General features: G+C 42.3%; 1 protein-coding gene across 1 annotated transcript in view; it reads right to left on the bottom strand.

Moving 5' to 3' along the window:
• Positions 1–9165: 9165 nt before the first annotated feature.
• LOC139162107 (low-density lipoprotein receptor-related protein 2-like) overlaps positions 9166–27679 on the bottom strand; it is an 88971-nt gene continuing 70457 nt past the window's right edge. Inside the window, exons 26-33 of the mRNA XM_070742143.1 lie at positions 26540–26740; positions 24173–24719; positions 23038–23166; positions 22465–22572; positions 19572–19808; positions 15650–16187; positions 10930–11041; positions 9166–9828 (exon numbers count right to left, since the gene is read on the bottom strand). Coding sequence (XP_070598244.1) covers positions 9784–9828; positions 10930–11041; positions 15650–16187; positions 19572–19808; positions 22465–22572; positions 23038–23166; positions 24173–24719; positions 26540–26740 — 1917 coding nt within the window. The 3' untranslated portion in view covers positions 9166–9783. The remainder of the gene's footprint in view (positions 9829–10929; positions 11042–15649; positions 16188–19571; positions 19809–22464; positions 22573–23037; positions 23167–24172; positions 24720–26539; positions 26741–27679) is intronic.

The following is a 27679-nucleotide window of genomic DNA, read 5'->3' as shown; positions in this document are numbered from 1 at the left end:
GACAATCAATAGATGGACATTAGCATGGGAAATGTACTAAAGTTGTAATACCAACACAGTGCAGCTCCCAAGCCACCTCACATGACTGGAAAAGACCAGTACTCTAATAGAAGTGCACTAACAAAACATGTTTGAGTAGAACAGGATCACTTCCATCACACTGCGTGCATAAGCGCACCATTGTGCCTACCGTCCCTGTCCTATTGTCTTCTTTTATCATTATTTACTACTTATGTTATGCTTATACAAACTACAATCCTATACTTGTTCGACAAAATAAATAAATAATAAAAATAAAATAAAATAAAGTATATAAATACTGATCATGAAAAGATTCTCTAATAATTGTCACCTATTTCCATACCAAGCAACCGATGGTCCCATGCTAACAACGATAAGTCAATAAGGAAGTGAACTCTGGAACTGTTCTTATACTTTGAAAGCATCTTGTACACAAAAGAAAGGGCAGGGCAGATACACTTTTATGCCTTTTTCCAATACAGAACATTTAATTGGACGGTGTAAGCTCTTCAAATATATAGTTGTGTACTTTCACAGGCAAGGCTGGTTTCATAGGAGAAACTATACATGCTGAGCATGACACTGATGCTACTTTGTTAGGGTCAACCGAGGGTGAAAAGCCTACTTCCGGTAATGCCCACAAGAAGTATTTTATTCATTTGTTTGTTTGTTTTGTTGAGTACGTATTGGTGGTATACAAGGATATAATAATATTTATATACATGATATTAGTAAAAGAGAAACATTAGGAGAGGGGATGGAAACATAGAAACATAGAAGACTGACGGCAGAAAAAGACCCCATGGTCCATCTAGTCTGCCCTTTTACTATTTCCTGTATTTTATCTTACAATGGATATATGTTTATCCCAGGCATGTTTAAAATCGGTTACTGTGGATTTACCAACCACGTCTGCTGGAAGTTTGTTCCAAGGATCTACTACTCTTTCAGTAAAATAATATTTTCTCATGTTGCCTTTGATCTTTCCCCCAACTAACTTCAGATTGTGTCCCCTTGTTCTTGTGTTCACTTTCCTGTTAAAAACACTTCCCTCCTGAACCCTATTTAACCCTTTAACATATTTAAATGTTTTGATCATGTCCCCCCCTTTCCTTCTGTCTTCCAGACTATACAGATTGAGTTCATTAAGTCTTTCCTGATACGTTTTATACTTAAGACCTTCCACCATTCTTGTAGCCCGTCTTTGGACCCGTTCAATTTTGTCAATATCTTTTTGTAGGTGAGGTCTCCAGAACTGAACACAGTACTCCAAATGTGGTCTCACCAGCGCTCTATATAAGGGGATCACAATCTCCCTCTTCCTGCTTGTTATACCTCTAGCTATGCAGCCAAGCATCCTGCTTGCCTTTCCTACCGCCCGACCACACTGCTCACCCATTTTGAGACTGTCAGAAATCACTACCCCTAAATCCTTCTCTTCTGAAGTTTTTGCTATCACAGAACTGCCAATGCAATACTCAGATTTAGGATTCCTTTTCCCCAAGTGCATTATTTTACATTTGGAAACATTAAACTGCAGTTTCCATTGCTTTGACCATTTATCTAGTAATGCTAAATCATTTACCATATTACAGACCCCTCCAGGAATATCAACCCTATTGCACACTTTAGAGTCATCAGCAAATAGGCAAACCTTCCCTACCAAACCTTCTCCTATGTCACTCACAAACATATTAAAAAGAATAGGACCCAGAACAGACCCTTGTGGCACACCGCTTGTAACCTGTCTCTGCTCAGAATACTCGCCATTAACAATAACTCTCTGATGTCTATGCTTCAGCCAGCTTGAAATCCACTGAACTATCCAGGGATTAATTCCAATCTTCACTAATTTATCTATCAGCTCTTTATGTGGAACCGTATCAAAGGCTTTGCTGAAGTCCAGATAGGCAATATCCACGGCACCACCTTGATCCAACACCTTTGTGACATAGTCAAAGAACTCAATGAGATTAGTCTGACATGATTTGCCTTCAGTAAAGCCATGCTGATTTGGGTCCAATAAGTTATTGTTTTTTAGATGCTGATTTATCCTCTTTTTGAGTAGCGTCTCCATCATTTTAACTACAACTGATGTCAAGCTAACTGGCCTGTAGTTACCAGCTTCTTCTCTACTGCCCTTCTTGTGGATAGGCACAACACTGGCCATTCTCCAATCCTCAGGAACATCTCCTGTTAACAGGGATTGGTTAAACAAATCAGTCAGGGGGGTAGCAATGACAGATCTGAGTTCTTTAAGAACTCTGGGGTGGATGCCATCTGGACCCATTGCCTTATTTATCTTTAATCTTTCAAGTTCTTCTAAGACATCGGCTTCTAAGATCACTGGAGCTGAATCCGTACAGCTGGAAGCAATGCTATATCCCTCTATAGTATTATTTTGTAAGGTGTCTTTTGAGAAAACTGAACAGAAGTAGCTATTGAAATGGTCAGCGATCTCCTTATTCCCATCAATGCATGTATTATTCCCGGTACAAAGCTTTGTGATGCTGCAGTTTTTCTTCTTCCTATCACTAATATATCTGAAGAAGGTTTTATCCCCCTTCTTTACAGATTTTGCTATTTCTTCCTCTTTTGAGGCTTTAGCAGCATATATTATCTGTTTTGCCTCCTTCTGTCTCATTTTATACACCTCTCTATCAGCTATACTTCCAGACTCTTTATACCTCCTATAGGCAGCCTTTTTTTCATTGACTATAGCCCTTACATCATTGCTAAACCATAGCGGTTTCTTCTTCCTTTTACCTTTAGTTACTTGCTTTACATAAAGTCTTGTGGCTTTTAAGATGGCCTTTTTTAATACAGTCCACTGGGTGCTCGCTCCTGCCATTTTATCCCTCCCCTTTAATTCATTATTTAAATATTCCCCCATTGCATTAAAATTTGTTTTTCTGAAATCCAATACTTTGGTTGCAGTATAGGATTGCTCACAATCAGTTTTTACATCAAACCACAAACTTAGATGGTCACTGCAACCTAAATTTTCTCCCACCTTGACCTCTGAAACCCGATTCCCATTTGTAAAAACTAAATCTAGAATATTCTCCCCTCTAGTTGGTGTCTTAACTAGCTGTCCCATAGCTGCTCCTGTAAAGGCCTCTACTATATTCTTACTTTTGCATGTAAGGGCACTGGGGATATTCCAGTCAACATCAGACATGTTGAAATCACCCATAACCACAATATCTCCCTTTACTGCCATTAGGGTAATCTCATCCACCATCTTGTTGTCATGTTCCTCAGATTGCCCTGGAGGCCTATAGATCACCCCAATTCTAATGACAGAACCATCTTTATTTTGCATGCAAATCCAGAGGGTCTCCAGATCTTTACATGTATTTTGAATTAGTATTGTTTTTAGACTTTCTTTAACATAAATGGCTACTCCACCTCCCCTTCTCTCTATTCTATCCTTCCTATACAGTGTATATCCTGGTATGGATATTTCCCATTCATTAGAATCCTTAAACCATGTCTCAGTTATGGCAACCAGATCCAAATTATCTCTAGATATTATGGCCATTAACTCACAGAGCTTGTTGCTCAAGCTTCGAGCATTCGTGTACATTACCCGAAGAACATTATTTTCATTATTAGTTTGCCCCTTATCATCAACAACTACATCTATTTTATTTACAGCTCCCTTTTCATAAGCTTCCAGAAACTGATGTATCCTCATTGGTCGGGGACAGAAATCCTCCACATCTGGTACATCTCTGTCCCCTTTACATAGTTTAAATGCCTGTCCAAAAAAGTTCTGAATTCCTCTGGTGGCACTCTGGTGTACTTATGCATGCCCCTTACTGACCTCTTAGGGGGTCAACAGTGGATAGTCTAAGGGTAAAGTTTTGGGGTTAGGTGATGATACTACAGAGTCTGGTAGTGAGTTCCATGCATCAACTATTCGGTTACTAAAGTCATATTTCTGGCAGTCGAGTTTAGAACGGTTTGCTTTAAGTTTGTATCTGTTGTGTGCTTTTGTGATTGAAGCTGAAGTAGCTGTTGACAGGAAGGACATTGTAGCAGATGATTTTATGGGCTATGCTTAGGTCGTGTTTTAGATGACGTAGTTCTAAGTTTTCTAAACCTAGGATTGTAAGTCGAGTTGCATAGGGTATTCTGTTGCGAAAAGAGCAGTGGAGGGCTCCTCTAGTAAAGTATCTCTGGACATTTTCTAGAGTATTTATGTTTGAAATGTGGTGTTTTCTTCCATACCCCCCCCCCCTAACTCTGGCAATGCTTTACAATCTTCTACCAACTGTGTAGTTTGATGCTGCTATGGATTGATAATAAAGTTGGAGAGAAAAATCCCCTCTTCTTCATTCACCAAATCACCTATTCTTCTGCAATGAAGCTGTATCTAATACTCACATTATAAGCTTGTTAGGAAAGAGAACTGTGCTGTGCTGGCAACCCAAAATGGAACTAAACAGAGTTGCTTGTTTTAAAGAGCAATGCTACATGATGATCCTGAGTTGGCCTAGGCAAAAATTCCCAGGAACGTTGCTAATTCAATGAAAAGCCATGAAGCAGTCATTAGTGGAAGAACTGGAAAACCCACCAAAGATTTCAGGACCATGATGGGACAATGCTACTCAGTGCCAAGGGCTCTAGGAAGAAAAGAGAAAGGAAGACCAGGTTCTACCAGCCAAAAAGTGTTGTTTCGGCTATACAAACACACACACACACATACACATATATAGCCTTATCTCTAAATAGAAATGTTAGAACCTTTTTAGTCAACAGAATCCATATGTGTTGTATCTTTGTAAATAGTTGGTTCCGTGTGGAAACGCTGTCTGAGCGAGAATCAGGAAGTCGCTCCTGATTGGCTCAGACGCGGCTGCTCTCTCTCTGGCGGGAACCGCAAATATATAAAAGGAGCGGTTTCTCCCAGGTAGAGCATACGGTATCCGCTGAGTGTCACTTACCTTTAAGAGCTGAATAAAGGAACCGTCTTTCACGTAGCCCTGTCTCTGGGTTTACTTCACTGGCGACGACGGACGGAAGAACCACGCGTGCAAAATGAACAACCTTCAAATCGGCCGTGCTCCTGAGTTCTTCGAACCGGAGAAATCTTCCTGGGACGCCTACATAGCCAAGTTCGAGATCTTCCTCGAGGCCGCAGGAATAAGGGACGCCGACGCCGAACGAAAACGGGCCATCTTCCTGAACTACTGCGGTCCAGAAATATTCGATCTCGCCCAGACTCTCACCGACCCGCTTCCAGCCAAATCCGTCGCTTGGGACATCCTGCAAACCAAGCTCGCGAGCCATTTGAAGCCAACGAAACCAGCCGTCGTTTTCCGGCACCAATTTTCAAGAATGGCTCAGCTCGAATCGGAATCCATCAATCAATTCGCAACGCGACTTCGAACGGTGCTTGCAAAATGCAAGTTTGATAACCCGGAAGCTCGCCTCACCAATGCCTTAATTTTCGGCATGAGAAATGCCACGGTCCGGAACAAACTCCTCACCGAAGACGAGCCGCCCCTCCAGGCAGTAATCAAGCTGGCACAAACCGCAGAGGTTGCCAACGCTGCTGCCAAAGAGCTGAAGGAGCACGACAAGTGAGAGGTCATCGCCAAGATCGACTCCACGTTTTCCCGTGCCGAGGCCCCAGATGACCTCAGCCCACCAGCTCTCAACGAGGACAGCTGTTTCCTCATTGGTAATTAGAGATTTGCAAGGGGGAATAATTCCTGTTCTAGGCCAAGTGAATGTACCTATCATGTTTAAGAATGTTAAATGTACCCTGCCTATGATTGTTGTTACAGGGGCTAGACACTCTCTCCTGGGGTTGGCTTGGATGGAACCTTTGGGAATTGAAATTTCTGGTATTTGTACTGTTAACTCTGATAGCATGCCTAACTTCTTACAAGAATTTCCAGAAGTGTTTAGCCCCACCTTGGGATCGTATAAAGGGCCCCCTATCTCATTTTCTATTGACCCCAAGGTCCCTCCTGTCCGGCTCAAACCTCGCAGGGTGTCCCTTCCGCTCCTCCCCAAACTTGACCTACAGCTGGATAAGCTCATAAGCCAAGGCATTTTAGTTCCTGTAGAGCAGGGGCCATGGGAAACACCCATAGTTACGCCTCTGAAACCAGATGGCTCTTTAAGGGTTTGCGCTGACTATAAATCTACGCTCAACAAAGCCCTCCAGCATCACCCTTACCCCATTCCTGTGGTACAACAGCTCCTTCACTCCCTGGGGGAAGGGAAAGTGTTCGCAAAAATCGATTTAGCGCAAGCTTACCAGCAGCTCCCTGTCGATGAACCGACAGCACGCGCACAGACAATTGTCACCCACAGGGGTGCCTTTAAATGTACCAGATTACAATTTGGAGTAAGCATAGCCCCAGGGATTTTTCAAAGCATAATGGAACGGTTGTTATCAGGGATTAAAGGGGCCATTCCCTACTTTGATAACATCTTAATTGCAGGGGAAAACCAAGAGCAGCTCAACAAAAGAATAAGGGAAGTGCTACAGAGGCTGCAAGATAAAGGGCTAAGAATCAAACCTGACAAATGTGTGTGGGGAACCAACAGTGTGGAATTTCTAGGATATAAAATCGATGGGGAAGGCATCCACCCCACTACTGAAAAATTGAGAGCCATTAGGGAAGCCCCAGAACCACAAAATAAGACAGAATTGCAAGCTTTTTTAGGCCTTCTTAACTTCTACTCCGTCTTTTTAAAACAGAAGGCAGCAGCAGCAGAGCCTCTACACTGTTTGCTCCAGAAAGAAACCCCTTGGACATGGGGGAGAACTGAATACGAAGCCTTTGTACAAATAACACAGTTGCTAACTTCTAAAAGTGTAGTAGTCCAGTATAGTACTTCACTACCCATCAGGCTTACATGCGATGCTTCCCCATATGGCGTGGGAGGGGTCTTGGCACACGTTTTGCCTAATAATACAGAGGCCCCAATTGCCTTCTTTTCCAGAACAATGACCAATACTGAGAGAAATTACAGCCAACTAGATAAGGAGGCTCTAGCATTAGTGGCTGGGGTGAAGAAATTTCATAATTACCTCTTTGGCAGGAGTTTTGAATTGGTTACTGACCACAAGCCTTTACTAGGCCTCTTAGCCACCAACAAACCTACTCCCCCATTTATGTCTCCAAGGTTAATCAGATGGGCCCTTTTCCTCTCAGGATATCAGTACAAACTCATTCATAAAGGGGGTAAAACCATCAACCACGCAGATGGTCTCAGTAGGTGCCCCATGGCAGAGTTAGTAGAGAACCCTGCCCCGTCTGCTGATGTCTTAATGATAGAACTCGAAGACAACCCACTAACTACTGCAAGGGAGGTGGCTGCACACACGCAGCAAGACCCAATCCTAAAAAAGGTGGTAAACTGTGTACTTAAGGGGTGGCAGAATGACTCTGTGGAACCTGAATTGTGTGATTTCAAAACCAAAAGACTGGAATTGTCATATGTGAGAGGTTGCCTGTTGTGGGGTGATAGAGTAATCTATCCTGAAAGTCTAAAGACCAAAGTACTCACAATGTTACATGTGGGCCATCCTGGGATTGTCAGGATGAAGGGCCTAGCTAGGGGGCACTTATGGTGGCCAGGTTTGGATACCGATATTGAAAACTGGGTAGCCAAATGTGATCCATGCCAAGAGTCGCGGCCTACCCCCCCCCCCCCCCCCAAAACAACTCCAGCAGAGTGGGAACAACCTGCAGGGCCTTGGTCCAGGGTCCATATTGATTTTGCAGGGCCAGTGGGGTCACAATATTTCTTAATAGTAGTTGATGCATTTTCCAAGTGGGTGGAAATCATAGCAATGAACAATATAAATACGAGTGCCACCATTAAGGTTCTGCGCCGTTTGTTTGCCACCCATGGTTGTCCTGATATCTTAGTGTCTGACAATGGACCCCAATTGACAGCCAGGCAATTTGAATTGTTCTTAGATAACTTAGGAATCAGACATGCACTCATCTCACCTTACTCGCCCTGGGCTAATGGTTTGGCAGAACGCTACGTTCGGGTGGCAAAGGAAGCATTGCGCAGATCAGGCCCTGGAGATGTACAACAGAATTTGGACCAATTTTTGTTAACCCAGCATATTACCCCAAACTCTCACACGCACATAAGCCCTGCTGAGATACTAATGGGAAGGAAACTAAGGTCCCCACTGGATAGGTTACACCCAAGGTTTTGTACCCATAACCCTATGTATGTGAACCCTGAGAGACAAATGTATTTGGGTCAAAGTGTTTTTGTAAAGAATTTTGATGGGGGTGTAAATTGGATGAAAGGGACAATTGTACAACAGACTGCTCCAAAAACATACATTGTAAAATTGGAAGATGGTCGAATGTGGAAGCGGCACATTGACCATGTACGAAAGCGCATGGGAAACTCATCGGAGCAAACCGCTGAAACAGACTCTCCCGCTTTAACAGACTGTAACGCGCAACCCAATTTAATGGACACGCAAATGGACTTATCGAGTCAGGAAGGATCCTCCAGCGACGCCGAACCATCTTCATCCTCCGAGGTCGGTGTTGTGCCTACCAGACCAACTCAGCAGGCCGGAGCCCAAACCAGGCCCCAGCTGCGCCGGGGAAGTGCAAGCGAACCGACCTCCACCGTCGGCAGCGAGGACTCAATTGAACTGCGCAGGTCGGAGCGAGCCTCGCGAAGACCCAGCAGATTGGAGGACTTCGTCACGTGGCTTTCGTGATTGATGTATCCTGACTAAGGAGTGAGGGGTGTTGTATCCTTGTAAATAGTTGGTTCCGTGTGGAAACGCTGTCTGAGCGAGAATCAGGAAGTCGCTCCTGATTGGCTCAGACGCGGCTGCTCTCTCTCTGGCGGGAACCACAAATATATAAAAGGAGCGGTTTCTCCCAGGTAGAGCAGACGGTATCCGCTGAGTGTCACTTACCTTTAAGAGCTGAATAAAGGAACCGTCTTTCACCTAGCCCTGTCTCTGGGTTTACTTCAATACGCATACAAGCAGGGGGGGAAAACTATGCTACAAACTGTTCAGTAGAGGGAAATGGAATTTTTCAAAGAATTTTCCACTTAAACCACAGTAAGTCGTTAAGGGAGAATGGAAAGTAGTGACCAGTGTAAATAAAAATACACCTGCAAAAATGAAAGCAAATGCTATTTGATATTTTAATGAAAGGGAAAAATCACAAGAGATGCTTTGCATTGCATCTAAACTCATGAATTCATAAAAGCCTGTGAAAGAGGGATTAGTAAAATTTAGCAGGTCTGGGACACAAATCATATCATTCAAAGGGCTGAATTATTGTAGGATCTTAAAATCATTTGAGCCAAAGTCTTTATTTTGCATTCGGTTTTTCATACAATCATATATCATCCTTTATTTGCAAAGCTGATATGTGACTCTAGGCATAGTACTATACAGCTTGCCAACTGGGTAAGTGCTGCTAATTAAGGACTGGATCCAGATATGCCGTTTGGCCTCTAGAAGTGATTGCAATTCATTTCACTGGGTCTCCACCTGACTGTAAAACCAGAACCCAACTCATGCTATCAGCGGAATCTCTCCATGTTTGCTACTTTCAGCTGGCTTTTAAAAGGCTATTTAAATAGCTTTAAAAAATGCTATTTAAAATGAACAGTAAAAGACTGAGTGTTAATATAATAAATACGACACTGAGAAATTCCCATTCTGAAATTCTGCACAATCATCGCTGGTTTCCAGCTGGAAAAGAGGTTTATAGTTCACGTAGTTTGTTTTTCTTACAAATCTGTGCTTGTCCTTGTCGTCAGAGGAGTTACCATTTCCTATTGGGGAAAAAAAAACCAAAAGTCAACATTTTATATTATATTCTTTGCATGTTTAGATTTTTTTTTTCATTTTGCAAGATCCTGCAGCCAGGGTGTGTGTTTGCATGCTCGTTTGATCCAATCAAGCACAATCTATAAAGAAACTCTACCAGCTTTGCAAAATAAGACACAGTTAATTTAAATAGCAAACTATCCTTCAATCAGTCTCAAAGTCAATTTCTATAGGGAAAGAAAGGTTGTGATTCTAGAACTTTTCAACTCAAAAAAACTGCACACAGGTTGCTATCCTAGATTTTAAATTATATTCAAATATTTAAATTATGTTATAAATGTATAAATTATATTTAAATATTTAGAAACATAGAAGATTGACGGCAGAAAAAGACCTCATGGTGCATCTAGTCTGCCCCTGTACTATTTCTTGTACTTTTATCTTAGGATGGATATATGTTTATCTCAGGCATGTTTAAATTCAGTTACTGTGGATTTGCCAACCACGTCTGCTGGAAGTTTGTTCCAAGCATCTACTACTCTTTCAGTAAAATAATATTTTCTCACGTTGCTTCCGATCTTTCCCCCAACTCACCTCAGATTGTGTCCCCTTGTTCTTGTGTTCACTTTCCTATTAAAAACACTTCCCTCCTGAACCTTATTTAACCCTTTAACATATTTAAATGTTTCGATCATGTCCCCCCCTTTCCCTTCTGTCATCCAGACTATACAGATTGAGTTCATTAAGTCTTTCCTGATACGTTTTATGCTTAAGAACTTCCACCATTCTTGTAGCCCGTCTTTGGACCCGTTCAATTTTGTCAATATCTTTTTGTAGGTGAGGTCTCCAGAACTGAACACAGTATTTCAAATGTGGTCTCACCAGCGCTCTATACAGTGGGATCACAATCTCCCTCTTCCTGCTTGTTATACCTCTAGCTATGCAGCCAAGCATTCTACTTGCTTTCCCTACTGCCTGACCCCAGTAAATTATTTAAATTATATTTAAATATAAAGGTGATATAATTCATTCAAGATTATAGAGAAAGCTACCAAGTGTATGTGCTTGGGACTGAAATACGACTTTAAAATGTTAGAAGCTGTTACCTGGCCTGGGTCATAAGCAGCATTGATGCACGTTTCATCTTCAACAAAGCTGTCAGATTGGTTATCCTTCTGGTAGATGGCCAATGTTTTATCAGATTCCATACTGGATGCCCTTTGAGAAAGAGAGACAGAATTCAACAGTTTAAATGCCAGGGTTTTTTTCAGAGTTGTAATTTTACATTAGCATTAGTCCCATTACCACATTTCCAATATCATTTTGGCAACTGCCTCATAAAGACCATAGTTGTTGTTTATTTCAAGGTAACTTCATACCCTGTTTCCCCGAAAATAAGACGTACCCCAAAAGTAAGGCATGTTGGAGGTTTTGCAGAATTTGCTAATATAAGGCACCCCCCGAAAATAAGGCGTAGTCAAGTTTACATACGGTACGGTGGAAAAACATACAGTACCATTCAAAACTGTTCATAGCGGTACCATAATAATGTGGCGTCCCCTGCTGGCCCCTTCCATCGCTTTGTACCGTCCAGTACAGCAGACACAGTCTGCTGCTGTCTCACCGCCATTACAGCCTCCACTACAGTGCGTAGACTGTAGTTCCTCTGGTGGCCGGAAGCTGCAATAGCGGGAGTATACTGTTGTACCATATAAGTGCCGTCGTTTGTGTGTGTGTGTGCCATACTGACAGGTACCATACTGTAATCAGTGGACCGTACGGTACACTTTCTTTGGGGGTGTCAGCTTTTCTGCCTGTAAATTTATCTTATTTGAGAAATATAAGGCACCCCCCCCCCCCCCGAAAATAAGACGTAGCACAACTTTTGGAGCAAAAATTAATATAAGACAGTTTCTTATTTTCGGGGAAGCATGGTAGTCCTACACATAGGTCAATACAATGATCCCTCGATTTTCGCAGGTTCAAACTTTGCGAAACGGCTATACCACAGTTTTTCAAAAAATATTAATTAAAAAATACTCCGCGGTTTTTTTTCTATACCACGGTTTTTCCCACCCGATGACGTCATATGTCATCACCAAGAGTCACTTCTCTCTCTCTTTCTCTTTCTTGCCTGTCATTCTCTGCTTCAATCATTTTCTCATTTCTCTTTTTTCTCCCTTTTTCTATCATTTTTCTCTCTCTCTCTACCTTCCACTCTCCCCCCTCTTGCTCTCTCTCTCTCTTTCTCCCTCTCCCTCTCTGTGAGAACGCCTGCCCCCACCTCTCCTGCAGCCCCCGCGCTGATAGCTGGGACAAAAGTGCTCTCAGCTAAGGGACTGTGAGAGGGGCGGGGCGGGCATTCTCAAAGCGCTCAGAGCGGCTACCGGCCGAATGAGGAGGATGAGAAGCCGTAGCCGCCAGCGCTGCTGCAGGAGGACCCGTGTCCCAAGAAAGCCGGTGAGAGGGGTGGATCGGGCGGGCGGTAGTGGCGAGGGGGCCGGAGGCGCTGGGGGGGCGGGGGCAGCCGACATTCAAAGCAATCTTTGCCGGCCTCCGCACTTTCGTCATTCCCCGCCCTAATTTCAAGCCCGGCTCCTTGCGCTGCCTTGAAAAAGGGTGCGTGGGGGTAGTTTTTGGCTGTCCATAGCCAAAAATTGTGTTTTTACTTCCGCACCGCTATTTTGTGGAAATTCGACTTTCGCGGGCGGTCTTGGAACGTAACCCCCGCGAAAATCGAGGGAACACTGTACTCCATGAACTACATTAGGTCCTACACTAGATCAATACTCCATGAACTACAATGTCTTCAATAACGAAAATAACAGCGAAACACACAGTTGAGGCATACTAACATAAGCAACACCTCCTGTATAAACAGAGGCATAGAATCTAGATCAGTACTGTTTTATAAAAACCTTAAGTAAGATCACAGCTGGAATATTGCAACCAATTTTGGTCACCATACTACAAAAAAGATGTTGAGACTTCGGAAAAAGTTCAGAGTAGAGCAACTAAGATGAGACTAAATCTCATGTCATCTGTAGACTAAAACATAGGAAGAACAACTTCAGGATTTGGGTTTGGCTAATCTGAAGAAAAAAAGAATTAGGGTGACATGATAGCAATATTCCAGTATTTGAGGGGCCACCACAAAGAAGAAGGGGTCAAATTATTCTCCAAAGCACCAATGGACAGGACAAGAAATAATGGTTGGAAACTAATCAAAGAGAGGAGCAACCTGGAATTAGGGAGAAACTTCTTAACAGTGAGGACAATTAACCAGTGGAACTGCTTGCCTCTAGAAATCCACCTATTCTATTCCTAGGACAAACTCAGCTAACATCTTGGACCTGAGTGGATCTCAGCCTGTTGAATCTTCTATGTTGAATTCTATAGGATAAGTGCTGTGACAGAAAAACCTTGCCTCCTAGTCCCCTCAGATACATGGGTCACATTCAACATGAAACTAAATGTTCATTGTCATAAGTCAACAGTCACCTGAAAATAGAATAAAGTAGAGTAGAGTAGAGTAGAGTAGAGTAGAGTAGGGTAGGGTAGAGTAGAATAGAATTCTTTATTGGCCAAGTGTGATTGGACACAGAAGGAATTTGTCTTTGGTGTATATGCTCTCAGTGCAAGTATCCGAGTCTACGGAGAGGGGCGGCATACAAATCCAATCAATCAATCAATCAATCAATCAATCAACAAACAAACAAACAAACAAATAAATAATAAATTAGTATACTGACTGGATAGGACTGGGTTTTGAATTAGATAGCATTCCAAGAGCTTCAACAGACAATCCCATGCCTACTTAGTTTTCATAATGGTTAGTATAACTTTCTGCTTACTGGGTGGTCTACCTCCAGGTTCATACTTTCTAGCAGCAAATGCACTCCTAACTATATGAATATCTACTCAAGTAGGACTAAAAATGCAATTGGTAGCACATCTGAAGAATCTTATCAGGCAAGATTCACTTGACCAATAGAACAAGGTAGTACAATTTATTTTAAGTGCCACCCATCCCAAATTCCTTGCAGAAAAATGCAATATAAATATAGTAAGCATTGTATAGAATAGACAACTTACAACTCCGTCGTGTCCGTTCCGACTTAATTATAGTTCATAAAATCATATACCAAAATGTCCTACCTGTAAACGACTACTTCACCTTCAACCGCAACAACACACGAGCACGAAATCAATTTAAACTAAATGTCAGCCGCTCCAAACTTGACTGCAAAAAATACGACTTCAGCAACAGAGTAATCAACGCCTGCAATGCACTACCTGATTCTGTGGTTTCTACTCCTAACCCCAAAACCTTTAACCTTAGACTATCTACAATCGACCTCTCCCCCTTTCTAAGAGGTCTGTAAGGGGCGTGCATAAGTGCACCACTGTGCCTACCGTCCCTGTCCTAATGTCTTCTTTTGTTACTTTTTATCATTACTTATCTAATGTTTTATTTGTACAAGTTACCACCCTATAATTGTTAGACAAAATAAATATAAATATAAATATAAATATAAATATAAATATAAATATAAATATAAATATAAATATAAATATAAATATAAATATAAATATAAATATAAATATAAATATAAATATAAATATAAATATAAATATAAATATAAATATAAATATAAATATAAATATAAATATAAATACAGTGAACCCTCGAGTTTCGCGTGTTCAAGTATCGCGAAAGGGCTATTTCGCGAGTTTTCAACCAGGAAGTAAACTCCACCATCTGCGCATGCGTGCCCTTCCACGCATGCATAGATGGTGGAGTTTCCCCGCCGGGCAGAGGCTTCCCTGGGTCTTCCCCCTCTTGCCCCCGTAAGACCCCAGCGGCGGCGCGAGCAACGGCGTGGGCGGGCGGGCGGCACGCGCTTGGGGACATCCCAGCTCCGCTCCCCAGCTGGGGAAAGCGCGCGCGTTTGGGGACTCCCTAGATCCGCTCCCCAGCTGGGGAGCGGATATAGGGAGTCCCCAAACGCGCGCGCTTTCCCCAGCAACGCGCGCGCTTTCCCCAGCAACGCGCGCGCGCGGTGGGGACTCCCTAGATCCGCTCCCCAGCTGGGGAGCGGATCTAGGGAGTCCCCAAACGCGCGCGCTTTCCCCAGCAACGCGCGCGCTTTCCCCAGCAACGCGCGCGCGGTGGGGACTCCCTAGATCCGCTCCCCAGCTGGGGAGCGGATCTAGGGAGTCCCCAAACGCGCGCGCTTTCCCCAGCAACGCGCGCGCGGTGGGGACTCCCTAGATCCGCTCCCCAGCTGGGGAGCGGATCTAGGGAGTCTCCACCGCGCGCGCGTTGCTGGGGAAAGCGCGCGCGTTGCTGGGGAAAGCGCGCGCGTTTGGGGACTCCCTAGATCCGCTCCCCAGCTGGGGAGCGGATCTAGGGAGTCCCGAAACGGCGCGCACCCCAGGCGCGAGCAACGGGGTGGGCGGGCGAAGGGCGGGCGGCAGTGGAAGCAAAAACACCATCTGCGCACGCGCAGATGGTGTTTTTACTTCCGCACCGCTACTTCGCTAAAAATCGATCATCGCGTGGGGTCCTGGAACGGAACCCTCGCGATGATCGAGGGTTCGTATATAAAAATAAAAAGAGAGTGAGGAAGTTACGGTTAGTAGAATTACACTCTAATGTCAAACACCAATTGTCGTTAATCCCAAAATGTTAGTCCTTCAAAGCGGAAAAGCAGACATTAATTCCATGATAGATCTGGAAGCAGAGAAATGTATTGCACCTGCCTATTTTCCCCACTGAACATGGGTTAATTTGAAAGAAGGAAAGAGGATAACCAAAGTTACCTTAGACGTGATCTTTGCCTCCGAAAGTAGATAAAGATCCCTGCAGCTCCCATAACAAGTAGTAAGACAGTAATGACACTCAAAACAACGGAACCAGCCATAGACCTTGGTTTCTCTTTTTCGCAGTAGTCACCACTATATCCCAACATGCAACTGCACCTTATTCTATGGTTTTCCACAGTACAGTCTCCTCTCATGTTGCAGGTGTCACTGTTACAAGCATGTGACCCCAAGCCATTTTGTTTGACCCCCTGCACCAGAGAGGGGTGTTGCCATATCCCTGCTGCAGGTCGTGTAGGTTTTTGCCTTCTTCTTGAAGTAAGGATCTGCATAGTAGTAGTTGTTGTTGTACTTTTAGAGACAGTAACAGTAGTACTCTTGTGTTTTGTCTGTGGTTGCACATGAGCCTTTTTAGTGACAGGTTTCTTTGTGTGGATTTTGATGGGTGCCAGAGTTTTCTTTTCATGGAAGGGTTTTGTTGGCAGCTGTGTTGTCCGGGATGGAGTTATTGCCTGGGGTTTATTGACAATGTAGTGACCTGTCAGTAGAGAACATCATTTACATACATCACTTCTGAGTACAGCAGAATCACGGTTGAATATTTTGCAGTTGGCCAAAGGTTCTTAACAGAAAGAGTAACTGCAAGCAAGCTGGATTTCCTCCCCCAAAACCCCCTAAAATGTCTACTCAAAGGTTAGGTGTAGGGCATAGTGTTGGTAATGACCTTTAAAACCCTACATGGCATCGGACCAGAATACCTCTGGAACCGCCTTCTGCCGCACGAATCCCAGCGGCCGATAAGGTCCCACAGAGTTGGCCTTCTCCGGTTCCCATCGACTAAACAATGTCGTTTGGCAGGGTCCAGGGGAAGAGCCTTCTCTGTGGCAGCCCCGGCCCTCTGGAATCAACTCCCCTAAGAGATTAGAACTGCCCCCACCCTCCTTGTCTTTTGCAAATTACTTAAGACCCACCTGTATCGCCAGGCATGGGGGAATTGAGACATATTTTTATGTATGGTATGCATGTGTTGCATGGTTTTTAAATGATGGGTTTTTTAGATGTTTTTTAATATTAGATTTGTTTACATTGTAACACTGTTATTATTATTGTTGTGAGCCGCCCTGAGTCTTCAGAGAGGGACGGCATACAAATTTAATTAATAATAATAATAATAATAATAATAATAATTATTATTATTATTATTATTATTATTATTATTATTATTATTATTATTATTATTATTATTATTATTATTATAGGGACAGGTCCAGGTTAGTGGAAAAACTGTCCTATCCTGTTGCTTAGAATAGATGGTACATAGCAGCTAAGGCAGCACGTTCAGGGTTCTTTCAATTAAACAGTGCCACCTACTGGTACCCAGGGAATTTGTTCTACTTGTCCCTCTGGAATAAGAACCCACTTGAAACCTCTGGGCTCCTTCCATGTTTGATGTTCTCTAAGGCAGTGATTTTCAACCTTTTTTGAGCCGCGGCACATTTTTTACATTTACGAAACCCTGGGGCACATTGAGGGAGGGGGGGGGCTAAAAAAAGTTTGGACAAAAAAATTATCTCTCTCTCTCTTCCTCCCCTTCACTCTATTTCTTTCTCCCTCCCTCTTTCTCTCCCTTCCTTCCTCTTTCTTTCTCTCTCTCTCTCCATCCCTATTTCTCTTCCTTCCTTCCTTCCTCTCTTTTTTGCTCTCTTTCTCCCTCCCTCCCTCTATGTCTTTCTCTCTGTTGCTCTCTCTCTGTTGCTCTCTCTCTTGTTTTCTCTCTCTTTCTTTCTTTCTTTCTCTCTCTCTTGTTCTCTTTCTCTCGCTCTCGCTCTTTCTCTCTCTTGCTTTCTTTCTCTCTCTTGCTTTCTTTCTCTCTCTTGCTTTCTTTCTATCTTTCTTTCTCTCTCTCTTGCTTTCTCTCTCTCTTGCTTTCTCTCTCTCTTGCTTTCTTTCTCTCTGAGCTTCGCGGCACACCTGACCATGTCTCGCGGCACACTAGTGTGCCACGGCACACTGGTTGAAAAACGCTCCTCTAAGGTGCTGAAGACCCACCGGTTCTTCTCCAAGGCATTTGGTTAAAGTGAATGGAACCCCTTGTTGGATGTGTTTTTAATCTATATTTTTTTATATTGAGCAACTGAATTCCATCTTGTTTTGTTCTGTACTGTATTTTTATTATTTTTAGATTGTGAGCTGCCTAAATTTAGTTTGGGCGTCAGGAGGCACCTAAAGTTAAAAAAACTAAAAGCTAAGCCATCACACTTTCATTGTCTGATAAATAAAGGTGTACGGTGGCATACATATAACTTTTAAAAATAGGCAATGCTTGCATTTCAGCTAGCCTGGCAGACTGACTCCCCCAGTTCAGATGTGATCACCTTTCACTGAAGTTTATCTTCCTTCATTCCTTTTATTGTCCCTTCTAGAGAGATTCACAGACTCATAACACCTTATCTGACTAAATATCCTGGAAACTCTGATCATTTTTATGTAAAACTGCTATTGTTGGATTAATATGATTGAAGGTAGCTAAATTTTGTTATACTGCCTGTAAAATTAAATTAAATTAAATTAATTTGACTTCTAAGCCATTCAATGGGACTCACTGAATTTTTTTTTACCATCAACTGCAATATATTTCTATGCCTTGTTCTGTTTGGTCCTGTTTTGTTTTATTTTAATGTTTAATTTTTTGTGCTGGTCCAGGATGGTAAAAAAAAAAAAGATCTGATTTTGATTTGATCCCTTTTTTCATATTATATTGGCATCACTCTACTTTTCTGAAAAAATCGCAGAGAACTGCATTTGTAAATATGATACTAAATGTTGGGAGATGTTAATCCCTTGTTTATGTGGCTACAATTTCCAGGGAGAGGAACAAAAATGACTATGTAATTTAAACATGTTACAGTATGTTTAGATTTGACTAATGTACTATTTCAGATATTTGATACCAAAACAAAACAAAACAACTTGAACCGGGAAATTTGATGGGAGGTTTAAAAATCTGATGCACTAATCCCCTATTAATTTCTGAGTAACTATTGTTACATAGAAACTACAGCCATTTGTTGTTTCCCCAAGCTAGTAGTCATAGAAGGTGTGGATTTTACTTTGAAATGGTCACTGAATTAAAGCAGGCTATTTTATGAAATAGCCATTTATTTTCAAACCCCATCTCATAGTAAGTGCACCCTCCTAATGTGAATATTCTTCTCCTGCTTTTACTTTTAAAATACTGTTTCATTACATTGTCGTAAAAGGCAGGTGCTACATTATAGAACTATTGCATAATCCAGGCTTGGGGGAATTGAGATCCTCTTCCCCCTAGGCCTTTACAATTCTATGCATGGTATGTATGTATGTATGTTTGGTTTTTATATTAATTGATTTTTAATCATCAATACCAAATTACTATTGTACACTGTTTTATTGTCGCTGTTAGCCGCCCCGAGTCTCTGGAGAGGGGCGGCATACAAATCCAATAAATAAATAAATAAATAAATAAATTATTAACACTCTGATTATTTAGAATCTAAATTTTAGATAATTTAAACCTTTTTTAAAAAAAACAAGAAAAGAAGTCTTGTGATTTCAAAATGATTATGATGATTTCAAGTCACTATGATTTCAAAAACGTTAATGTGGATATGCATAAAGCTGCTTAAATTATGCATGGAGAGCCGAGGAGAGCAGATATGCATTTGTTTGTACAGTACTAGGGAAAGCACCTTATTTCAGTAAATGCAATCAGCCTATCCAACATTCAGAAATTTATAAAAAGCATTTGTGTTAAATAAACAATTGATTTTTAACATTTAACAAAAATCCATTTTAACAACAGCTATCCATCCTTCAGGTATTAATGAGCTGATTCTCGAGCATTCATCTCTCTGTTGGTTTCAATACAGGTTTTCATACTCACAATTCATCTCATCAGATCCATCTTGGCAATCAAGATTCCCATCACAGACTTGCTCTTTTACAATGCATTTGGTGTGGTCCAAGCAGGCATGAAAAGGCTCTGAGCATTTCACGGCTTTGATGCACAGAGTACTGCGTTCTAAAATGTACCCGGTGGTGCACCAGCAGCTTCGTCCATGCGGATTTGGTAAACAGATCTGACTGCATCCCCCGTGCTTTTCCGAACAACCATTCCTCCCTGGAAACCACAAGACAGAAAATAATTGCTTCAGTTCTGTTTCCCACTGCAGAACATAATAAAGCAAGGAAGCGACTTTTGTGAGTCCCGTAGATTGCAAGGCGATCAAACCGGTCAGCCCTGGAGGAGATCAACCCTGGCTGCTCTTTAGAAGGCTAGATCCTGAAGATGAAACTCAAACTCCTTGCCTTTCGTAAGCTACTTAAAACCCACCTCTGCCCTCAGGCATGGGGGAATTGAGATCCTCTTTCCCCCTAGGCCTTTACAATTCTATGCATGGTATGTATGTATGTATGTATGTATGTATGTATGTATGTATGTATGTATGTATGTATGTATGGTTTTTATATTAATGGGTTTTTAATCATTTTTATTATTAGATTACTATTGTACACTGTTTTATTATTGCTGTTAGCCGCTCCGAGTCTCCAGAGAGGGGCGGCATACAAATTCAATCAATCAATCAATAAAATAAATAAAATAAATAAAATAAATAAAATAAATAAAATAAATAAAATAAATAAAATAAATAAAATAAATAAAATAAATAAAATAAATAAAATAAATAAAATAAATAAAATAAATAAAATAAATAAAATAAATAAAATAAATAAAATAAATAAAATAAATAAAATAAATAAAATAAATAAAATAAATAAAATAAATAAATAAAATAAAATAAATAAATAAATAAAATAAAATAAAATAAAACAAAACAAAACAAAACAAATAAAATTAAATAAATAAATAAATAAATAAATAGATAGATAGGCTACCTAATGAGACGGAAAGACTCACTGGAGAAGAGCCTGATGCTGGGAAAGCTTGAGGGCAAAAGAAGAATGGGAATTACAGAGAATGAACTGGCTGGATGGACTCACTGAAGCAGTCTGTCAGGCCGAAGCTATCATTTTGAGTTGGAGACTTTGGCCTGCCACAAGTAGAATACTACTGTGGGAACTGGGGAGGGGCGGTTGCATGAGAGGAAAAAATACTGGCCACAACAAAATTATTTCCAGAGATTCAAGGTCATCTTTTGTCCAGCACCAGCCGGAAGTACAGGAGAGGATTGTGGACATGGAGAGATCCGGAGTGGTCCACGTGATGAACTTGTGGGTGTGGAGACAAGGGATGAACCTCCACCTGGGTGGGGAACTGTAGGAACAGTTAGTATCGGGTTGACTAAAGTTCATAAACAACATGGCTCTGTTAAGCCCTTCATGGCACCAGACCAGAATATCTTCGGGACCGCCTCCTGCCGCATGAATCCCAGCGACCGGTTAGGTCCCACAGAGTTGGCCTTCTCCGGGTCCCGTCGACTAAACAATGTCGTCTGGCGGGACCCAGGGGAAGAGCCTTCTCTGTGGGGGGCCCGACCCTCCGGAACCATCTCCCCCCTGAGATTAGGATTGCCCGCACCCTCCCTGCCTTTCGAAAACTCCTTAAGACCCACCTCTGCCGTCAGGCATGGGGGAACTAAAACACCTCCCCCTTGCCCATGTTGTTTTGTTGATTGATTGACTGTGTGCCTGTTTTTATATATACTGTTTTTATGAGATTACTAATTTTAAATTGTAATTAGATTGGTGGGCATTGGATTTGGTATTATGTACTGTGCTGTTTTTTTATTTTGTTGTGAGCCGCCCCGAGTTTGCGGAGAGGGGCGGCATATAAATCCAATAAATCTAATCTAATCTAATAAATTGGAACTTGGAAGGAGGCCAAGGTTTGGACTCTGATTTATTTCTCGGATGTTAATTGGAACTCTAACCTAGGCAGCAGGAGCTTCAATGGTCTCCGGGGGGTGGGGGTGGAGGACAGGTAGGCTTGGAGGGTTGCGGTGGGTTTGACATTACTTTGCAACTAACAATAACAACAAGGAAGCAACTACTTGGCAATCTGGCTGGCATGCTGTTGACTTGGGGAGATATTCTGACACCACCTCACCAATTTCAACACCTAGAATAAGTCAATATATGAAATAGTCAATATTTTTCCAGACGGTATGTTTTCCAGGAGGGTCTCACTTAGCCTATATGCCTAGGGGAGAGAGAGGCTCTCAATCCAAACAATGGCGGTTACATCCTTGTTCAGGATTGATGCTTAGAGAACATCCCACTTTTTGGTAGGTCTAAAACTTAAAACTTTTACTTTGCCAAAAAGGTACCAAAGAATGGTATTGGGCAATGTAGTCCAGGTATCCCACGATGATAGCAGTGCCAAACTTGATTTCATTAAAGGTTGCATCAGGGTTATGTTTGACCTCGGGGGAGCCAGGGTGGGCATGGCTAGGGCAGGCATGGCCAGCTTGACATCACTCGTGTCGGGGCGCCTCTGATGTCCCAAGTGCTGTGCCAGTGCAAACAGACTCCCGACGTTTTCGACTGCCAGCCTCCTGCAACGCTCTGTCAGTAAAAATGGAGCTTGGAAGGGCCGCATTGCCGTTCACTGGCAGAACATTGCAGGAGACCATGGCAGTTGAAAACAGACCTCGGGAGCCCGTTTTCGTTGGCAGAAGCACCGTGGGCCAGTCCTTTGCTGTTTTCAGGGCAGCCCCATGGTCCACCTCTAAGTACCTCGTGGGTTGGCTCTGTCCCACAGGCCTTGAGTTTGATACCACTGCCCTATGACTTCTCAAAGTTATAATGAACTTTACCTTGTTGGTATAGTTTGCTGTAGATCTTTATATCCACAAGTTTCTGTTTTGTTTGAAACCACCAGTTTTCTACTATTTCCAGGGGACTATACCACACCTTTATTGCACCTGTTAGGAATAAATTTAGTCAGATTTGAGAAAACAAATACACAGAGTATTGCTATCAATTTACAAAATACCACATAAATACTTGATTATTATCAATTATTATCAATTTTGCCACTGGCTAAAACCTATAAACAGCTCCCCCTGCCGAGGCCCTCTGGAAGCCCGAAATGGCCTGTTTCCCAACTTCTGGTGGGCCCAGTAGGCTCGTGTTTTGTCCTCTGCAGGCTTCCCTGGAGCTGGGGGAGGGTAAAAATGCTTGGAGGCTCTCTGGAAGCTAAAAACACCCTCCCAGAGCCTCTGTGTGAGCCAAAAATCAGTTCTCTGGCACACACATGCACGTTGGAGCTGAGCTAGGGCAAGGGCTCGTGTGCCAGAAGATATGGCTCCACGTGCCACCTGTGGCATCCGTGCCATAAGTTTGCGATCACTGTCCTATAGGGTTTGTGTCAGCTTAAGCTTGCTTACGATTGCGTGTTGCTGTTGTCCAGAACATCATTCCATCCCCTACTGCGAAGAGCATAAGGCCATGTATTCCTCCCTCAATGATTCTGTGCCCGGAGCCATCTAGACGAATGCTTTCCACGGAACCTTTGGCTACAGGAAAAAGAGCTAGTCAGCAAAGTAATACAATAGGAAGAAGGAATTGCACAAGATCTTTGATCAAAATGAAATAGATATGTTATCTTTGATATCCTGCTATTTAATATCTACGTGAAACCGCTGCTATTTAATATCTACATGAAACAATGTTGTTTGGCGGGACCCAGGTGAAGATCCTTCTCTGTGGCGGCCCCGGCCCTCTGGAACCAACTCCCCCCGGAGATTAGAATTGCCCCCACTCTTGCCTTTCGTAAGCTCCTTAAAACCCACCTCTGCCATCAGGCATGGGGGAACTGAGATATTGTTTCCCCTTAGGCCTTTACAATTTATGCATGGTATGTTTGTTTGTATGTATGTTTGGTTTTACAATAAGGGATTTTTTAGTTGTTTTAGTATTGGATTTACATGCTGTTTTTTATTACTGTTGTTAGCCGCCCCGAGTCTACGGAGAGGGGCGGCATACAAATCCAATAAACAAATAAATAAATAAATCATTGGAGAGGGACAGGATATAAATCTAATTAATCATCATCATCATCATCATCATCATCATCATCATCATCCTTTATGGACTTTTCTTGAAACAGGACAGAAATTATGAGATTTTGAATGGATTTGATTACAGATAAGAGATCGGATATGGCCAGAAGGCATCATTGGTTGCATTTTAAGAGAAGGGGATAAAAGTTACTTAAATTGTATAGAATGCAGGAAGTCATTTTTATATTTGTTTTCTATCTCTCTTATTTTTTTCCATTTCTCCCTTTCTTTTTTGCACCTTTTATTATTCGTTAAGGTTTGTATTAGTTTTTGTTACTGTGATTACAATTCTTAATAAAAGTACTATCAAAAAAGAAGAACATGTACTAGTCTAGGAGTATGGCCAGGTTTTTTTATATTTATTTATTTATTTTGTCCAATACACAATGCTAGGGAAATATACAATGCTAGGGGAACGAGCTGAACCCAGAGAATTTGATCAACACATTAGACTGCTTACCTTGGTCAGCCCAATAGAGCCAAGTGCCAGCATCCACTATTGTTAAACCCACAGGGATCAGGGATCTCCTCCAGATTATTCTCCGCCTACTCCCATCCATAGCAGCACATTCTATCGTGGGATCGGGTAGGCCGTGTTCACCACCTAAATCCACAATGCACATGGATGCAGTTGGGGGATGGACCACCACTGTGGTTGGGTTGTAAAGACCATCGCTAAGTACCACGTGCCTATATTTGCCTTCTGAGGCTGCCACTTGGACAGATGCATATTTATTGTCAATCCAATAGATGTTGGCACTTAGCCAATCCAGTGCAAGTGATATCACCATGCCCTCGACTGGCAGAATCTTCTTCACAGAAGCTCTTCCAGTATCTTTAATAGCCAGGACCTTTATGAAGTCGTCATTTAAGTCTGAGAAGTACAATGCAGTACTGCGTACAGAGTAGTCTACAGCCATCAGGTGAGTTACATTACTCAAGGGGAGACTGCTGTGCTCGGGAAGAGCAGTCTGCCCAGCTGTGGAACGCAGTTTTTTCAGGTAGACCTAGAGTTCAATATTAGAAACAACATTATTATAATAATTTCAGTTTACAAGGGCATTCAGTCATCTGCTCTAAGACAATTCGATCATAGCAGAAGCCTAGGACTGTTGAAGTCCATACAGCTTTTGCTACCTTGTGCGGTGCTAAAAATATGATACAAGAGCTTCCATTTATCTCTGTAATGCTTGACTGCAAGGGGTCAAGTATCACTTTCCAACAGAATTTCAATAAGGTGTAAAAACAAAAGTGGCTAACTTTTGACAGAGTCACTCTTTTTTGAGAAAGGTGTGTGTTATGTTTTCAGGAGTGCTCTGTAAAAATTAACCCACAGTCAACAACCTCTAGGTCTCTCCCTTGTGGGGTGCCTCAGGGTTCGGTCCTCTCCCCCCTGCTATTTAATATCTACATGAAACCGCTGGGTGAGATCATCCAAGGGCATGGGGTGAGGTATCATCAGTATGCCGATGATACCCAGTTATACATCTCCACCCCATGTCCAGTCAACGAAGCAGTGGAAGTGATGTGCCGATGCCTGGAGGCTGTTGGGATCCAGATGGGTGTCAACAGGCTCAAACTCAACCCAGACAAGACGGAGTGGCTGTGGGTTCTGCCTCTCAAGGACAATTCCATCTGTCTGTCGATTACCCTAGGAGGGGGGGGGGGGAAATCATTGACCTCTTCAGAGAGGGTTCGCAACTTGGGTGTCCTCCTTGATCCACAGCTAACATTAGAACACCAACTTTCGGCTGTGGCAAAGAGGGTGTTTGCCCAGGTTTACCTGGTGCACCAGTTGCGGCCCTATTTGGACAGGGAGTCATTGCTCACAGTCACTCATGCCCTCATCATCTCGAGGTTCAATTACTGCAACGCTCTCTACATGGGGCTACCTTTGAAAAGTGTTCGGAAACTTTAGATTGTGCAGAATGCAGCCGCGAGAGCTATCGTGGGGCTTCCCAGATTCGCCCACGTTTCTAAAACACTCCGTGGCCTGCACTGGCTGCCGATCAGTTTCCGGTCACAATTCAAAGTGTTGGTTATGACCTTTAAAGCCCTACATGGCATTGGACCAGAATACCTCCGGAACCGCCTTCTACCGCATGAATCCCAGCGGCCGATAAGTTCCCACAGAGTTGGCCTACTTTGGGTGCCGTCGACCAAACAATGTCATTTGGTGGGCCCCAGGGAAAGGACTTTCTCTGTGGCGGCCCCGGCCCTCTGGAATCAACTCAGCCTGGAGATTAGAATGGCCCCCACTCTCCTTGTCTTTTGCAAATTACTCAAGACCCACCTATATCGCCAGGCATGGGGGAACTGAGACATCTCCCCCAGGCTTTTATATTTTATGTTTGGTATGTATGTGTTGTATGGTTTTAACTGCTGGGGTTTTTATATATTTTTATTTCAATATTAGATTTGTATCAATGTTACACTGTTTTATTATTGTTGTGAGCCGCCCCGAGTCTTCGAAGAGGGGTGGCATACAAATCTAATAAATAAATAAATAAATTTACTTGTTACTAAGGAGAATTCAAATAGAAGCCACTTTGCTGTGCCAGCCTATTAAACAGCTGTAAGAACATTTCATTTGGGAAAATTATTTTGCAGTAGTAGTGGGTTCTATTTACCTCTGCTACCAGTTCAGAAACGGGAGCGCAGGGGCAACACTTCTGCGCATTTGCAGAGCGTTTTTTGATGACATTTCGGAGGGTGGGCGGAGCCTCTCACCACCACTACTGGTTCACTGTACTGGGCCCAACCGGTAGCAACCCATCACTGGATTGCAGCTACCTTATTCTCTTTACTATCCAATTGAAAGTAATACCTGTGTAACATCTGTCTGGTCAACCAGTAACATGAATGCTGACTCCTTTAATGGAATGCAGGTCTTTCCATCACTGGATAGCACAGATTCAGGCGGGCAATGGCAGCTTCCTTTTTTGCTGGGGCTTAAGAGGCACATATACGAACATCCAACTTCTACACATGGATTAGGGGCTGGTGCCTGCAGAACTTCATGCACCACCTGAAAGCCAAAATTTCAAGAGTATGAGAATGTTACACCAGGAGTTTCAGGGCATCTCTATTATGCACTTTGTATGCTCCTCCACAAAAATTACTAAAGGAACACAGACTGTGTATACTATGTACAACTGCACCCATTAAATTAAACAGGACTTTTTTCAAAAACGTACACAAAAAGTTTCGCAAATTTATATGGGCAAAAAAAAAGACCAGAATAAAACTTAAAGACCTACAAGACCATAGGTCAAGAGGTGGATTTGGGTTACCAAACATGGAATTATATTACCATGCCTCAATTGCAAATTTACTGAAAAAATGGATAACACTTAAAAATTCTAGAATATTAACACTTGAAGGCTATGACCTTCAATCCGGGTGGCACAAGTTTCTGATGGCAGACATAGGTAAAATACCCACATACTTCAGATCACACTACATACGAAAAACCTTAATTAACACCTGGCACTTCATTAAAAAAACCCACTACCTCTGTATCCCAAAATGGATATCCTCAACAGAAGCAATTATATACCCGAATGCATTAACCCCTGAAAAAATTATAACATACGACCAACTGTTAAACGAAAATAATGATCTAATCCCTAAACAAAAACTCATGGAAAAAGGTATTAAAGCGGATCGGTTACACTATCTACAAATTAAATCAAAATATAATGAAGATAAGAACAGATTAGGCTTTCAGTTTATTCCACTATTTTCATCCATCGTCCACTTGCATCACATGGCAAGAGCGAGATAATTTCAAAAAAGCAGTCAATCCACTTTATGACTGTCTGTGTTTTCTTTCACTTGATAGGACTGTTAGATCTGTCTCCAAATCTATAACTGGAATGTAACTATCTTCTTTCTCATCATTCAATCTTCAGAGCCATATATCATCACAGGAGAAACCATTGATAACAAAGATGAAAAAATAAAA

This window comes from Erythrolamprus reginae, chromosome 2 (genome assembly GCF_031021105.1).
Source record: "Erythrolamprus reginae isolate rEryReg1 chromosome 2, rEryReg1.hap1, whole genome shotgun sequence".
In the NCBI taxonomy this organism is placed as follows: Eukaryota; Metazoa; Chordata; class Lepidosauria; order Squamata; family Dipsadidae; genus Erythrolamprus; species Erythrolamprus reginae.
This window is presented reverse-complemented; position numbering and strand designations above follow the sequence as displayed.